General features: G+C 37.0%; 1 protein-coding gene across 1 annotated transcript; it reads left to right on the top strand.

Annotated features, from left to right (window-relative positions):
• The first annotated feature begins 10,522 nt into the window (after positions 1–10,522).
• CT83 (cancer/testis antigen 83) lies at positions 10,523–11,913 on the top strand. The gene is given in 3 exon segments (XM_033201578.1): positions 10,523–10,806; positions 10,809–10,838; positions 11,602–11,913. Coding segments are annotated over 3 exon segments (342 nt in total). The 5' UTR covers positions 10,523–10,761; the 3' UTR covers positions 11,869–11,913.
• Positions 11,914–18,444: the final 6,531 nt, after the last annotated feature.

Here is an 18,444-nt window from a genome sequence, read left to right on the forward strand (position 1 = left end):
ATTATTATTGGCGATATCACGCTGTTGTGCTATGAAATCATAGGTCTTACTCATTCTTTTTATTTTTTGTGCCCATTAAGCATCCCCAACCCCCGCCCCCCAATTCCTCTACTAGCTTTTGCATCTTTTGGTAACAATTCATCTACTATGTCAATGAGCTCAATTGCTTTTAATTTTAGATACTACAAATAAGTGAAAACATACGATATTTGTTTTTCTGTGCCTGACTTATTTTACTTAACATAATGATTACCATTTTGATCCATATTATTGCAAATAACAGAATCTCATTATTTTTACAAGAGTAATTCATTGTATATATGTATCAGATTTTCTTTATCCATTCATCTGTTGATAGATACATAGGTTGCTTTCAAATTATGACCATTAGGAATAGTGCTGGAACAAACACATAAGTGCAGATATCTTTTCAATATACTCATTCACTTTATTTAGGTAGATAATGAAAAGTAGAATCACTGGATTCTCCAAACTGTTCTCCATAGTGGTTGTAGTAATTTACATTCCCATTAACAGTGTACACGGCTTCCGTTTTCTCCACATCCTTACCAGCATTTGTTATTGCCCGTCTTTTGAATGTAAGCCATTTTCATTGGGGCGAGATGATATTTCATTGTAGTTTTGATTTGCGTTTATCTGATGATCAATGATGAACACCTTTTCATACACCTGTTTGCCATTTGTGTGTCTTCTTTTGAGAGATACTCATTCAATATAGAGTTCATTTTCTGATTGGATTATTATATTTTTTCTTATACAGTTGTTTGAGCATTTTATATATTCTGGTGAGATGGGTAGTTTGCAAATATTTTCTCCCATTCTGTGGGTTGTCTCTTTACTTTGATTGTTTCCTTTGCTGTCCAGGAGCTTTCTAAGTTGATTGGATCCCATATGTCCCTTCTTGGTTTGGTTGCCTGTGATTGTGGGGCATTACTCAAGATATTTTTGCCCAAAACAATGTACTTGAGATTCTTCCCAAAGTTTTCTTGTAGTAGGTTTACAGTTTGAGGTCTTAGATCTAAGTCTTAAATTCATGTTCATTGATTTTTTGTACATGGCAAGAGATAGATAGTGCTCTAGTTTTACTCTTCTGGAAATGAATATCCAGTTTTACTGACACCATTTATTGAAGAAACTGTCTTTTCCTTAGTGTATGTTTTTGGCACCTTTGTCAAAATGACTTTACTGTAGGTGAATGGATATGTTTCTGGGTTTTCTATTCTGTTTCCTTGACCTATGATTCTGGGTTTTTTTTTTTTTTTCGCCAGTACCATACTGTTTTGGTTACTACAGCTGTGTAGAAAAATTTAAGGTCACATAATGTGATTCCTCCATTTTTGTTCTGTCTGCTTAGGATGGTTTTGACTGTTCTAGGTCTTTTGTGGTCCTATACAAATTTTAGGATTATTTACTTTATTTCTGTGAAGAGCGTCAGCTGTATTTTTATAGGGGTTGCATTAAATCTCTAGATTGCTTTGGAAAGCATGGGCATTTTAACAGTATTAATTCTTCCAATCCATGAATATAAAAATCAATCAAAACCGCTCAACTACATGGAAACTGAACAACCTGCTCCTGAATGACTACTGGATACATAACGAAATGAAGGCAGAAATAAAGATGTTCTTTGAAACCAATGAGAACAAAGATACAACATACCGGATTCTCTGGGACACATTTAAAGCAGTATGTAGAGGGAAATTTATAGCACTAAATGCCCACAAGAGAAAGCTGGAAAGATCTAAAATGGCACTCTAACATCACAATTAAAAGAACTGGAGAAGCAAGAGCAAACACATTCAAAAGCTAGCAGAAGGCAAGAAATAACTAAGATCAGAGCAGAACTGAAGGAGATAGAGCTATAAAAACCCTCCAAAAAGTCAATGAATCCAGGAGCTGGTTTTTTTGAAAAGATCAACAAAATTGATAGACCGCTAGCAAGACACATGAAGAAGAAAAGAGAGAAGAATCAAATAGATGCAATAAAAAATGATAAAGGGGATATCACCACCGACCCCACAGAAATACAAACTACCATCAGAGAATACTATAAACACCTCTATGCAAATCAACTAGAAAATCTAGAAGAAATGGATAATTTCCTGGACACTTACACTCTCCCAAGACTAAACCAGGAAGAAGCTGAATCCCTGAATAGACCAATAGCAGGCTCTGAAATTGAGGCAATAATTAATAGCCTACCCACCAAAACAAGTCCAGGACCAGATGGATTCACAGCTGAATTCTACCAGAGGTACAAGGAGGAGCTGGTACCATTCCTTCTGAAACTATTCCAATCAATAGAAAAAGAGGGAATCTCCCTAACTCATTTTATGAGGCCAACATCATCCTGATACCAAAGCCTGGCAGAGACACAACAAAAAAAGAGAATTTTAGACCAATATCCCTGATGAACATCGATGCAAAAATCCTCAATAAAATACTGGCAAACGGAATCCAGCAGCACATCAAAAAGCTTATCCACCATGATCAAGTGGGCTTCATCGCTGGGATGCAAGGCTGGTTCAACGTACACAAATCAATAAACGTAATCCAGCATATGAACAGAACAAAGACAAAAACCACATGATTATCTCAATAGATACAGAAAAGGCCTTTGACAAAATTCAACAGCCCTTCATGCTAGAAACTCTCAATAAATTCAGTATTGATGGAACGTATGTCAAAATAATAAGAGCTATTTATGACATACCCACAGCCAATATCATACTGAATGGGCAAAAACTGGAAGCATTCCCTTTGAAAAATGACACAAGACAGGGATGCCCTCTCTCACCACTCCTATTCAACATAGTGTTGGAAGTTCTGGCTAGGGCAATCAGGCAAGAGAAAGAAATAAAGTGTATACAGTTAGGAAAAGAAGAAGTCAAATTGTCCCTGTTTGCAGATGACATGACTGTATATTTAGAAAACCCCATTGTCTCAGCCCAAAATCTCCTTAAGCTGATAAGCAACTTCAGCAAAGTCTCAGGATACAAAATCAATGTGCAAAAATCACAAGCATTCTTATACACCAGTAACAGACAAACAGAGAGCCAAATCATGAATGAACTCCCATTTACAATTGCTTCAAAGAGAATAAAATACCTAGGAATCCAACTTACAAGGGATGTAAAGGACCTCTTCAAGGAGAACTACAAACCACTGCTCAGTGAAATAAAAGAGGACACAAACAAATGGAAGAACATACCATGCTCATGGATAGGAAGAATCAATATTGTGAAAATGACCGTACTGACCAAGGTAATTTATAGATTCAATGCCATCCCCATTAAGCTACCAATGACTTTCTTCACAGAATTGGAAAAAACTGCTTTAAAGTTCATATGGAACCAAAAAGGAGCCAGTTTGCCAAGACAATCCTAAGCCAAAAGAACAAAGCTGGAGGCATCATGCTACCTGACTTCAAACTATACTACAAGGCTACACTAACCAAAACAGTATGGTACTGGTACCAAAACAGAGATATAGACCGATGGAACAGAACAGAGCCCTCATTAATAATACCACACATCTACAGCCATCTGATCTTTGACAAACCTGAGAAAAACAAGAAATGGGGGAAGGATTCCCTATTTAATCAATGGTGCTGGGAAAATTGGCTAGCTATAAGTAGAAAGCTGAAACTGGATCCTTTCCTTACTCCTTATACGAAAATTAATTCAAGATGGATTAGAGACTTAAATGTTGGACCTAATGCCATAAAAACTCTAGAAGAAAACCTGGGTAATACCATTCAGAACATAGGCATGGGCAAGGACTTCATGTCTAAAACACCAAAAGCAATGCTGACAATAGCCAAAATTGACAAATGGGATCTAATTAAACTAAAGACCTTCTGCACAGCAAAAGAAACTACCATCAGAGTGAACAGGCAACCTACAGAATGGGAGAAAATTTTTGCAATCTACTCATCTGACAAAGGGCTAATATCCAGAACCTATAAAGAACTCAATCAAATTTACAAGAAAAAAACAAACAACCCTATCAAAAAGTGGGCACAGGATATGAACAGACACTTCTCAAAAGAAGACATTCATACAACCAACAGACACATGAAAAAATGCTCATCATAACTCACCATCAGAGAAATGCAAATCAAAACCACAATGAGATACCATCTCACACCAGTTAGAACGGCAATCATTAAAAAATCAGGAAACAACAGTTGCTGGAGAGGATGTGGAGAAATAGGAACACTTTTACACTATTGGTGGGACTGTGAAGTAGTTCAACCACTGTGGAAAACAGTGTGGCGATTCCTCAAGGATCTAGAACTAGAAATATCATTCGACCCAGCCATCCCATTACTGGGGATATACCCAAAGGATTATAAGTCATGCTGCTATAAAGACACATGCACACGTATGTTTATTGTGGCACTATTCACAATAGCAAAGACTTGAAATCAACCCAAATGTCCATCAGTGACAGACTGGATTAAGAAAATGTGGCACATATACACCATGGAATACTATGCAGCCATAAAAAAGGATGAGTTCATGTCCTTTGTAGGGACATGGATGCAGCTGGAAAGCATCATTCTCAGCAAACTATCACAAGAACAGAAAACCAAATACCACATGTTCTCACTCATAGGTGGGAATTGAACAATGAGATCACTTGAACACAGGAAGGGGAACATCACACACTGGGTCCTATTGTGGGGAGTGGGGAGGGGGCAGGGATAGCATTAGCAGATATACCTAATGTAAATGTCGAGTTGATGGGTGCAGCACACCAACATGGCACGTGTATACATATGTAACAAACCTGCACGTTGTGCACATGTACCCTAGAACTTAAAGTATAATAAAAAATAAAAATAAAAATAAAAGAAATATACAGTTGGCAAATAAGCATAAAAAACATGCCAAGCATCAGATATCATCTGAACAATCCAAATTAAAGCAAGAATGAGATATTACTATGCATCTATTAGGGTTGCCAAAATCCAGAACACTGACACCAAATGTTGTCAAGAATGTGGAGCAACAGGAATGCTCATTAATGCTGGTGGAAAGCAAAATGTTACAACCACTTGGAAGATGGTTGTTTTTTACAAAGTGAAGTAAACCTTTACCATATAGTCTGTCATATTCCTTGATATTTACTCAAAAAAGTTAAAAACTATATCCACACACAAACCTGCACATGGATAGTTATAGCAGCTTTTTTCGTAGTTGCAAATACTTGGAAGCAATCAAGATGTCTTTGAGTAGGTTAATAGATAAACTACTGTACATCCAGACAGGACTAAAAAGAAATGAGCTATGAATCAATGTAAAGACATGGAGGAAACATAAGTGCATATTAATAAGAAAAATAACCCAATCAGCAAAAGCTACAAATTGTATGATTCCAACTATATGATATTTGGGAAAAGGCAAAACTATGGATACAGTAATATGATCACTGGTTCACAAGGGTTGAGGTGAGGGAGTTGTAAATAGGTAGAGCACATAGGATTTTTAGGTCAGTGAAACTACTTTGTACAATACAATAATGGTGGATACATGTCATTATAAATTTGCCAAACCCATAGAACGTAAAATGCTCAAGTGAATCCTGATATAAATTATGGACTCTGTATGATAAATAGGTGTTAATTTAGATTCATCAGTTTTGACAAATTTACCACTCTGATCATGGGATGTTGAAAGTCGGGGAGACCATGCATGTGTGAGGGCTGGAGGCATATGGTAAATATCTGTACTTCCTGCTCAATTTTTCTGTGGATCTGAAGCTTCTCTAAAATTGCATATTTTTAACTGGTAGCTAACAGAAGTCAACAGAATATATAAAAAACATATACACCATAACCAAGTAGAATTTATTCCTGGAAAGCAAAGATAGTTCAATATATAAAAATCAATCGGCGTAATGCATCAAATTAACAGAATTAAAAAGAAATAAGCACACAATCACGTGAATTGATGCAGAAAAATGTTTGACAAAATTTAACAGCCTTCAAGATGAAAACCCTCGACAAACTAGGAATCAAACATCCTCAATGATAAAAGGCTAAAAGCTTTCTTGCAGGACATGGAAAAGGGCAAGTATGCCCTCTTTTTCCAGTTGTGCTTAACATGGTACTAAAAGTCCTTGCCAGAGCAATTAAAAAAGAAAAAAGAAACAAAAGATCTCCAAATAGAAAAGGAAGAAGTAAAATGATCTCTGTTTGCAAATAATATGATATTTAGTAAGCCCTAAATATTGCAAACACACATACACACACACACCAGTACATACACAAATGCCTTGACACACACACTCAACATTAGAACTAATAAAAGGATGCAGCAAAGTTGCAAGATGTAAAATCCACACTCAAAAACCACTTGCACTTTTGTCCACTAACAATAAAATCTGAAAAGAAAATTCAGGAAAAAAGTCCATTTTCAATAGTCTCAAAAACTGTAAAACACAGAAATGCACTTAACAAAGGAGGCAAATTACTTGTGCACTAGAAACTACAAAACGCTGCTGAAGTAATTTAAAGAAGATACAAATAGATGAAAATATATACTGTAATATTGGAGTGAAAGTGTTAATAATCTTAAAATGTCAATACTACCCAAAGGGATCTACAGAGTCAAAGCAAGACTTATGAAAATCCCAAAGATGTTTTTTGCAGAAATATCAAAATCCATGCTAAAATTTACTTGGAAACACAAGAGACAGCAAATGGCCAAAACTATCTTGAGAAATAAGAACAAAGTTAGAGGACACACATTTGTTGATTTCAAAACTTACCACAAAGCGATGGTAATCAAAAAAAAATGTGCTGCTAATATAAAGACACACATGAGCCAACAGAACAGAACAGAGAGCACAGAAATAAATCCTTGAATGTACAGTCAATTGATTGTCAACAAGGATGCCCAGGCTATTCAATGAGGAATAATTAGTCTTTTCCATAAATGGTGCTGTGAAAACTGTTCTCCATATGCTAAAGAATAAAGTTGGACCCTTTAGACAATATGCAAAAATTAACTCAAGGGGATCAAATACCCAAACTTAAGGGGTACGACAATAACATTCTTAGAAGGAACATTTGAGAAATGCTTCATGATGTTAGATTTGGTAGTGATTTTCAAGGTATGACACCAAAATTACAGGCAACAAAAGAAAAAGTAGGTAAAGTGGACTTCATCAAAACTAAAAGCTTTGTGCCTTACAGGACATTATTAAAACAGTGAAAAAGGAACTCACAGGAAGAAATAAAATATTTGCAATGCAAATATCTGATAAGAGATTGGTATCCAGAGTATATAAAGAACTTTTACAACTCAATAACGACAGAAAACAAACAAACAAATTAAAAACCAGGAAAGGACTTGAATAGAGGTTTCTCCAAAGAAGATACAAGCACGTAAGACATTCAATATCACTAATCATAAATGCAAATGAAAGTCACAGTGAAATACCCTTCATAACATTTAAGATGGCTACTATATAAACAAAAGCAAGAAAACAGAAAATAACAAGTGTTGAGGAGGATATGGAGCAATTGGAAACCTTGTGCACTGTTCATGGAAATATAAAATGGTGTAGCTGCTGTGGAAAACATGAAGTTCCTGAAAAATTAAAAATATAATTACTATAGTATCCAGCAATTCCACTTCTGGGTATATACCCAAGGAATTAAAAGCAGGGTCTTGAAGATATATTTGTACATCCATGTTCAAAGCAGCATTATGCACAATACTAAAACATGATAACAGCACAGAGTTTATCAAAAAAAATGGAAAAGCCAAACATGGTATACACATACAGTGGAATATTATTCAGCCTACTCTTTCTGAAAAAAAAGGAAATTATGACACATGCTACAACATGGATGAAACTTGAGTATATTATGCTCATTGAAATAAGCCATTCAGGACAGGACAAATATTGTGTAATTCCACTTACATGAGGTATCTAATGTAGTCAAGTTAATGGAGACAGAAAATAGAAGAGGGGTTGTCAAGGACTAAGGAAAGGGGAAAATGGGAAGTTAATGTTTCATGAATACAGAGTTTCAGTTGGGGAAGATGAAAAAGTTCTGGTGATGGATGGCTAATGTTTGTAAAACCATGTGATTTTACTCATTGCCACAAAACTATACAATTAAAAATGATTAAAGGCCGGGCGCGGTGGCTCAAGCCTGTAATCCCAGCACTTTGGGAGGCCGAGACGGGCGGATCACGAGGTCAGGAGATCGAGACCATCCTGGCTAATATGGTGAAACCCTGTCTCTACTAAAAATACAAAAAACTAGCCGGGCGAGGTGGCAGGCGCCTGTAGTCCCAGCTACTCGGGAGGCTGAGGCAGGAGAATGGCGTAAACCCGGGAGGCGGAGCTTGCAGTGACTGAGATCCGGCCACTGCACTCCAGCCTGGGCGACAGAGCGAGACTCCGTCTCAATAAAAAAAAAAAAAAAAAAAAAAAAAAAATGATTAAAATGTTAAATTCTATGTCATATATGTTTTACAATAAAAAATAAAAAAATCAGTGGTTAGCAACAGTACTCTAATGTGTTTGATGAGAATATTTTCAAATATTCTGAAGTTTTCACTTAAATACCAGTAGGATCAAAATTCAAAATCCTATTGTTAGAGATAAGGTTAATGTGCTTCACTCAATGTTATTCAGTGAAACAGAAAATTTAGATGTCAGGAAGCCCACAATCACGTACTAATAGAAGTGTTATTGCCCAGTTATTAAATATTAAAATCTTTCAATGCTCTATTCAAATTTCTCTTCATTTGTACTCCCTAGACTGACATGAAGAAATTTCTTTTACATCTAGAGTGTCAATTATGATTTATATGTAGATGACTCACAAATTTATGTCTTCACTTGTCTCCCTGTGAGCATTTATTTCATGTCTCAAAGCCACCTGAAACCGGATTTGTCCAAGACTAAATTCATGACCAGCAACTCCATACTTTTTTATCTCCTATTCATCCAATTGAGTTAGCCATAAAGCCAGGAACTTCACTCCTCTTTAGATCCTTATTCTATTATGAGCTCCCACACCACCAGGTACTTTTTGGTACCATTTATCTCAGCACTTTCACATACATTTCTGTATTTGATTAATGTCTGTCTCTTAAACTAGACTGCACATTCCAGGTGGAGAAATACTTTATTTTTGCTTATAATCAGATTCTTAAAATACAGAACAGTGTCTAGTATATAAGTGTTTAATAAATATTCATTGGATCAATAAAACTTGAAGCTTTGTACTCATAACCAGGAAATGGTGTGATATGAAAAAACTTAAAAATGTAATTTCTCCCCGTCCCATCTATATGAAGATGAGGGTTGTTTACCTAGCAGAGTTACGGGTTGCAGTTGGACACTCACTTGAGATTACTGTGGATATTATTTTTAGTTCTGGGTCTTTAGGTCAGTGTCATAGTCCACATTTAACTGAATTTCCTGAACATTTGTAACTTGTCTAGTGCAATGATTCCTGTATGTGTTACCTCCCATTAATACAACTCCAACTACAATGTTCAGTACCTTGGTAGGAGAATATAAAATATTTGATGCTCACAAATCAGAGTGGAGGTGGAGATCATGTGGATAATGACGAGAATGGGGGAGTTATCTTAGAGCTCAAACTCCATGGATTCAAGTCCTGCTTTTGCTATTAGTTTCAAATGAATTTAACACCTGAATCTGTTTCCACATTTGCAAAAATAGACACAGTAGTAAAAATACCTTGGCTCTGGAGAACCAAACACCATATGTTTTCACTTATAAGTGGGAGCTGGTGAGAGCTAAACGATGAGAACACATGACACATAGGGGTAACAAAACGCACTGTGGCCTGCGAGGTGGGGCAGGATCGGTGTGGAGGAAGAGCATCAGGAAGAACAGCTAATGGGTGTTGGCCTAATACGTGCTGGGCTTAATTAATACCTGGGTGATAGATTGATCTGTGCAGCAGGCCACCATGGCACACATTTACATCTATAACAGACCTGCACATCCTGCACATGTATCCCTGAACTTAAAAGTTGATAAAAAATAAAAGAAAAATAAATGTCATGGTATAAACTTGAAATTAAAAAAAATAATTTTAGTACAAATTTGTTGTGAGGTTTATAAGTGAAAATGTCCCCCAAATTATTTCTTAAACTGTAAAGTGATACACATGTACATAATTATTCCAATGTGACTAGGGTTGCAGTAAATGCTAAATAACAAGGTGGGTGTGGAGGAGGTAGTTTCTGGCAAAGACAATTTGTGGGTAACTGCTTTTTACAGTGCATTTTTATATCTTGTTTTTGAAGTGAATAAAGGAGTGGTTGTAGCAAAGACATATTTTTAAAAGGTAGGAGCACTTTAAATATTCTATTTAACCAATCCCTTTAGAGCCTGTCCTTGTACTACGTTTCAGCTTCCCAGAAATCCCACACTTCCTCACTGTCTTTCACTCTCCTCTCTAAGGACCTGACACTAACCAGGTGAGCCCCACGGTTTCCTGCAGGGCCGGTTTTTTACGTCATCTTATTGTGGCGCAGCACTGCCACGTGTGTGCCCAATGTGAGGTCTCGCGCCCCCTCAGCAGTACATAAAGCGGACAACACAGAGCATCCCAGTTGCCGCAGGCATCCTGGCCCGAAGTTTTCCAACTCCGGGTGGCTAGAGGCCCACTACTTTCCAACTACCAGCTGAGTGGGTCAGTCCCGAGAAGGGAGAAGAGGCTGAAAAGGAACCATGAACGTCTATTTACTCCTAGCGAGCGGCATTCTGTGTGCCTTGTGACTGTCTTCTGGAAATATCGCCGCTTTCAGGTAATGGCAAATGTAAGGGAGATTTGAATTAGTTGAAGCTAGATGAGTATGTGGACTGCGGAGTGTAATGTAAGACAGTAAAATATAGTAAAATGAGAGGTAAGGGGAGATCACCTCATCCCTCTTTTTCACTCAAAGGAACCCCAGACTTTTACCCCCTCACTTCCGCAATTCCTGTATTCTGACCAGTGATTCGACAGTTGTGGTCTCTTCTAAAAAGCCCCAAGTCCCTAAGTAATGTGGTCAGCTTTTCACTCATTGGAGAGGAAAGTGGAGTTGTCAGTGCCCATTCCCCACCACCATCTCCCACTTTAAGAATCTTATGGTAAGATTCTCTTTCTTCTCTGCTTCTCCTCTCCCCACGTGTCTGTTTGCTAATCCACCATCTTTATTTTATGGCCCTTTCTGGGCATTCACAATAATTCGAGTGTCAATGTGGATTTCCTGGTGTTAAAGTCACAAGTGAGGTGCTCTTAGATAAGAGTCAATACAGGGTTCATATGTTTACCTACTAGGTGCTCAGGAAATGTAAGGAAAGGATATGGAACTTTGGCCCTAACGACTATCATATTTTTTTTTTTCTCAGTCTGGTTTTGGAAGAATGTATTTTTGAATTAATGTACCAATTCATACATTTTTAATCTCTACATATTAGGGGAAATCAGTTTATTTTTGGTAACCAAGATTAAACGAGTTGTTTTTCGGTAGTTTGGAAATTGCTTAATTCGATAAACTACATATGTATAATTCCCTTCCTTTACAGAGAAACACTGGTGAAATGTCATCAAATTCAACTGCTCTTGCACTAGTAAGACCCTCTTCTACTGGGTTAATTAACAGCAATACAGACAACAATCTTTCAGTCTACGACCTCTCTCGGGATATTTTAAATAATTTCCCACACTCAATAGCCATGCAGAAGCGCATATTGGTAAACCTCACTACGGTGGAAAACAAGCTGGTTGAACTGGAACATATTCTAGTCAGCAAGGGTTTCAGAAGTGCATCAGCTCACCGGAAATCCACCTAACAGCGTACAGGATGTAATGCCAGTGGTGGAAATCATTAAAGACACTTTGAGTAGATTCATTTGATTGTGTGTTTATACTAAATGAATTATTTTTTTAAGAGGGAGTGGATGCCAAGTCAGATAGAAAAAAATCCAGATACTTCCCAATTTCTTATTTATACTTTAAGTAATTGATTGCATATGGCTAAAATATACTTACTGGGGAAGGAATGGAAGCACAATAGAGAAAGAAAAACAGTTCAAAAGTTTCTTAACAATAAAAAAAGTGACAGTAAACAGACTATAGTTGAGATATAGTGATTTTAATTTCACTCAACTGTGAAAAAGTTTTCATTAATAGTTCACAATACAATACCATAAATTATCTCCAAGTTTGCATTAAAGTAAGTGGGATTTGATGGAAATGTTTTCCATTATGTGGAACGATATTTCTTGCCACTGTTTGAATATGAGTAATAATAATAAAAACCACCACTGAGCATCCTACAATATGCCAAGCACTCTATATAAAGATCTGTGCTTTACACATTTGTGAAGACAGTGACAAAAACTTTTAACTACTCTTTGTGGTCAGCTTTTGAAAAGGATTTCTTTCCCTTCACACTTCCCCCAGTTAGATATTCTTCATTAAAAATGCCCAAATCTTCCCTGAATTTCAAAAGTCACCTATAGAAAATTGCACACCTTAAATAGCACCAAAATGTAGTGGTAGAATGCATGTAACATAATGTGGATTAAAATTAAGGAAAAGTATTTCTAACCTCTTGTTAGCCATCTATTTTCAAATATTATAAAATCTGATATAACTAAGGAATTAACAATCTCTTGAAGTTTACTAACAGCATTTGACCTGTCTTCAAAGAAAACCCTCAGAATGGGCTGGGCACGGTGGCTCACACCTATAATCTCAGCACTTTGGGTGGCCGAGGTAGACAGATCATTTGAGGTTGGGAGTTCGAGACCAGCCTGGCCAACATGGGGAAACCCTGTCTCTACTAAAAATACAAAAATAAGCTGGTGTGGTGGCGGGCACCTATAGTCCCAGCTACTCAGGAGGCTGAGACAGGAGAATCACTTGAATCCAGAAGGCAGGGGTTGCAGTGAGCTGAGATCATGCCACTGCACTCCAGCCTGGGCAACAGAATGAGACTCTGACCCCCAGTCCCCCACCAAAAAATAAAGGAAAAAGAAAAAGAAAACCCTCAGATGTCAACACAATTTCAGCTTATATATACATACATAACTTACAGAGGTGGTTCAATTAGAGACCTACCTGTTTACCTACCTTCATGTCCCCTCCCCCCTAAATAAATTACCAGTATAAATTAAACAAAGACCTTAATTTCTTACTCCTTTTCATCTTCAATCACAAGGAAGATAAAATGTTTTAAATGTGTAAAAAAATTATTCTTCTATTGCCACTCATTTGCCAAGCACAAAAGTAGCAGCAGTGTATGTGGTTCCTTAACTTCTTTGGGTCACAGGTTTTCCTTGATATTCTGATAACTTGGACGTCTCCCTAGAAAAAGCATGTACTATACACAGAAAAATGTTCCATAATGATTTTGGTTTCATTTTTTCCTGAGCCTAGTTGAAATTTAAGATTTATGAAAATTCTTTACATATGTAGGCATGTTTATCATCACCGGCTATGATGCTAACCATTTGTCACCAATATATAAGCAGAGATAAGCTCTTAGTGATATATTTAATTAATCCTTGGAAGGAAAGGTAGGACACAGATTTTCAATTTGGGGCTTTGCTATTCTTGACAAGTTTGACAAGTTTAAATCTTCCAATGTAATTTAAGTTATCACCTGTAAGTAACTTATTCATATAGACAAAAATCACTCTATCACAGCCCTGTATTACAATCATAATGCTAGCAGCTAGAATTGATTAAAGCCATTTTCTCATTAACATTTAAGTCCATATTCTACTGATGAAAATTAAACCTATATTTCAGAGAGTATAACGAACAACTCTTATTTTGTGAAACACATAGAAATTAAATGGTCATAGTTTCTTCCAAATTACCTAAGGAGATTGGATATGGGAAAAGATGTACTCAACTCATTGTTCTAGATTTATCACTTACTGGCTTAGGATCCTTATTTTTTCCATCTATTCACTTTTTATAACGAACATAAGACTAAGTTTCATATAGAAAACATGATCTAAACAAATGAACGAAGTTTTTTAAACATATTTTGAATAGAAATTAATTAAACTTACAGTCCCTCTTATAGTATAATATATCCATTTGTCCATATATTTATCACGTGTCTAATTAAGTGAGGCCGTCAGTTTTTTTTTTTTTTTTTTTTTTTTTTTTTTTTTATTTATTTTTTTTTATTTTATTTTATTTTATTTTATTTGTTTTTTATACTTTAAGTTCTAGGGTACATGTGCATGACGTTTATATCATGTATAACTCCCCAATGCAATCCCTCCCTCCTCCCCCCCCCATGATAGGCCCAGTGTGTGATGTTCCCCTTCCCGAGTCCAAGTGATCTCATTGTTCAGTTCCCACCTATGAGTGAGAACTGCGGTGTTTGGTTTTCTCTTCTTGTGATAGTTTGCTAAGAATGATGGTTTCCAGCTGCATCCATGTCCCTACAAAGGACGCAAACTCATCCTTTTTTATGGCTGCATAGTATTCCATGGTGTATATGTGCCACATTTTCTTAATCCAGTCTGTCACAGATGGACATTTGGGTTGATTCCAAGTCTTTGCTATTGTGAATAGTGCCGCAATAAACATACGTGTGCATGTGTCTTTGTTAGAGTAATTTATAATCCTTTGGGTATATACCCAGTAGTGGGATGGCTGGGTCATATGGTACATCTAGTTCTAGATCCTTGAGGAATCGCCATACTGTTTCCATAATGGTTGAACTAGTTTACAATCCCACCAACAGTGTAAAAGTGTTCCTATTTCTCCACATCCTCTCCAACACCTGTTGTTTCCTGACTTCTTAATGATTGCCATTCTAACTGGTGTGAGATGGTATCTCATTGTGGTTTTGATTTGCATTTCTCTGATGGCGAGTGATGATGAGCATTTTTTCATGTGTCTGTTGGCTGTATGATGTCTTCTTTTGAGAAATGTCTGTTCATATCCTTTGCCCACTTTTTGATGGGGTTGTTTGTTTTTTTCTTGTATATTTGTTTGAGTTCTTTGTAGATTCTGGATATTAGCCCTTTGTCAGATGAGTAGGTTGCAAAATTTTCTCCCATTCTGTAGGTTGCCTGTTCACTCTGATGGTAGTTTCTTTTGCTGTGCAAAAGCTCTTTAGTTTAATTAGATCCCATTTGTCAATTTTGCTTTTGCTGCCGTTGCTTTTGGTGTTTTAGACATGAAGTCCTTGCCCATGCCTATGTCCTGAATGGTACTACCTAGATTTTCTTCTAGGGTTTTTATGGTATTAGGTCTAACATTTAAGTCTCTAATCCATCTTGAATTAATTTTCGTATAAGGGGTAAGGAAAGGATCCAGTTTCAGCTTTCTACTTATGGCTAGCCAATTTTCCCAGCACCATTTATTAAATAGGGAATCCTTTCCCCATTTCTTGTTTTTCTCAGGTTTGTCAAAGATCAGATGGCTGTAGATGTGTGGTATTATTTCTGAGGACTCTGTTCTGTTCCATTGGTCTATATCTCTGTTGTGGTACCAGTACCATGCTGTTTTGGTTACTGTAGCCTTGTAGTATAGTTTGAAGTCAGGTAGCGTGACGCCTCCAGCTTTGTCCTTTTGACTTAGGATTGTCTTGGCAATGCGGGCTCTTTTTGGTTCCATATGAACTTTAAAGCCGTTTTTTCCAATTCTGTGAAGAAAGTCATTGGTAGCTTGATGGGGATGGCATTGAATCTATAAATACCTTGGGCAGTATGGCCATTTTCACGATATTGATTCTTCCTATCCATGAGCATGGTATGTTCTTCCATTTGTTTGTGTCCTCTTTGATTTCACTGAGCAGTGGTTTGTAGTTCTCCTTGAAGAGGTCCTTTACATCCCTTGTAAGCTGGATTCCTAGGTATTTTATTCTCTTTGAAGCAATGTGAATGGAAGTTCATTCCTGATTTGGCTCTCTGCTTGTCTGTTACTGGTGTATAAGAATGCTTGTGATTTTGCACATTAATTTTGTATCCTGAGACTTTGCTGAAGTTGCTTATCAGCTTAAGGAGATTTTGGGCTGAGACAATGGGTTTTCTAAATATACAATCATGTCATCTGCAAACAGGGACAATTTGACTTCTTCTTTTCCTAACTGGATACCCTTGATTTCTTTCTCTTGCCTGATTGCCCTAGCCAGAACTTCCAACAATGTTGAATAGGAGTGGTGAGAGAGGGCATCCCTGTCTTGTGCCAGTTTTCAAAGGGAATTTTTCCAGTTTTTGCCCATTCAGTATGATATTAGCTGTGGTTTGTCATAAATAGCTCTTATTATTTTGAGGTACGTTCCATCAATACCGAATTTATTGAGCGTTTTTAGCATAAGGGCTGTTGAATTTTGTCAAAAGCCTTTTCTGCATCTATTGAGATAATCATGTGGTTCTTGTCTTTGGTTCTGTTTATATGCTGGATTACGTTTATTGATTTGCGAATGTTGAACCAGCCTTGCATCCCAGGGATGAAGCCCACTTGATCATGGTGGATAAGCTTTTGATGTGCTGCTGAATCCGTTTGCCAGTATTTTTTTGAAATTTTTGCATCGATGTTCATCAGGGATATTGGTCTAAAATTCTCTTTTTTTGTTGTGTCTCTGCCAGGCTTTGGTATCAGGATGATGTTGGCCTCATAAAAAGAGTTAGGGAGGATTCCCTCTTTTCTATTGATTGGAATAGTTTCAGAAGGAATGGTACCAGCTCCTCCTTGTACCTCTGGTAGAATTCAGCTGTGAATCCATCTGGTCCTGGACTTTTTTTGGTGGGTAGGCTATAATTGTTGTCCTCAATTTCAGAGCCTGCTATTGGTCTATTCAGGGATTCAACTTCTTCCTGGTTTAGTCTTGGGAGAGTGTAAGTGTCCAGGAAATTATCCATTTCTTCTAGATTTTCTAGTTGATTTGCGTAGAGGCATTTATAGTATTCTCTGATGGTTGTTTGTATTCTGTGGGTCGTGGTGATATCCCCTTATCATTTTTTATTGCGTCTATTTGATTCTCTCTCTTTCTTCTTTATTAGTCTTGCTAGCGGTCTGTCAATTTTGTTGATCTTTTCAAAAAACCAACTCCTGGATTCATTGATTTTTTGGAGGGTTTTTTGTGTCTCTATCTCCTTCAGTTCTGCTCTGATCTTAGTTATTTCTTGCCTTCTGCTAGCTTTTGAATGTGTTTGCTCTTGCCTCTCTAGTTCTTTTAATTGTGATGTTAGAGTGTCAATTTTAGATCTTTCCTGCTTTCTCTTGTGGGCATTTAGTGCTATAAATTTCCCTCTACACACTGCTTTAAATGTGTCCCAGAGATTCTGGTATGTTGTATCTTTGTTCTCATTGGTTTCAAAGAACATCTTTATTTCTGCTTTCATTTCGTTATGTACCCAGTAGTCATTCAGGAGCAGGTTGTTCAGTTTCCATGTAGTTGAGCGGTTTTGATTGAGTTTCTTAGTCCTGAGTTCTAGTTTGATTGCACTGTGGTCTGAGAGACAGTTTGTTATAATTTCTGTTCTTGTACATTTGCTGAGGAGTGCTTTACTTCCAATTATGTGGTCAATTTTGGAATAAGTGCGATGTGGTGCTGAGAAGAATGTATATTCTGTTGATTTGGGGTGGAGAGTTCTATAGATGTCTATTAGGTCCGCTTGGTGCAGAGATGAGTTCAATTCCTGGATATCCTTGTTAACTTTCTGTCTCGTTGATCTGTCTAATGTTGACAGTGGAGTGTTGAAGTCTCCCATTATTATTGTATGGGAGTCTAAGTCTCTTTGTAGGTCTCTAAGGACTTGCTTTATGAATCTGGGTGCTCCTGTATTGGGTGCATATTATTTAGGAGAGTTAGCTCTTCCTGTTGAATTGATCCCTTTACCATTATGTAATGGCCTTCTTTGTCTCTTTTGATCTTTGATGGTTTAAAGTCTGTTTTTCAGAGACTAGGATTGCAACCCCTGCTTTTTTTGTTCTCCATTTGCTTGGTAGATCTTCCTCCATCCCTTTATTTTGAGCCTATGTATGTCTCTGCATGTGAGATGGGTCTCCTGAATACAGCAGACTGATGGGTCTTGACTCTTTATCCAGTTTGCCAGTCTGTGTCTTTAATTGGAGCATTTAGTCCATTGACATTTAAGGTTAATATTGTTATGTGTGAACTTGATCCTGTCATTATGATATTAACTGGTTATTTTGCTCGTTAGTTGATGCAGTTTCTTCCTAGCCTCGATGGTCTTTACATTTTGGCATGTTTTTGCAATGGCTGGTACCGGTTGTCCTTTCCATGTTTAGGGCTTCCTTCAGGTCTCTTGTAAGGCAGGCCTGGTGGTGACAAAATCTCTAAGCATTTGCTTATCTGTAAAGGATTTTATTTCTCCTTCACTGATGAAGCTTAGTTTGGCTGGATATGAAATTCTGGGTTGAAAATT

The sequence above is a fragment of the Trachypithecus francoisi genome, unplaced genomic scaffold, assembly GCF_009764315.1.
Source record: "Trachypithecus francoisi isolate TF-2019V2 unplaced genomic scaffold, Tfra_2.0 Lachesis_group6, whole genome shotgun sequence".
Classification (NCBI taxonomy): domain Eukaryota; kingdom Metazoa; phylum Chordata; class Mammalia; order Primates; family Cercopithecidae; genus Trachypithecus; species Trachypithecus francoisi.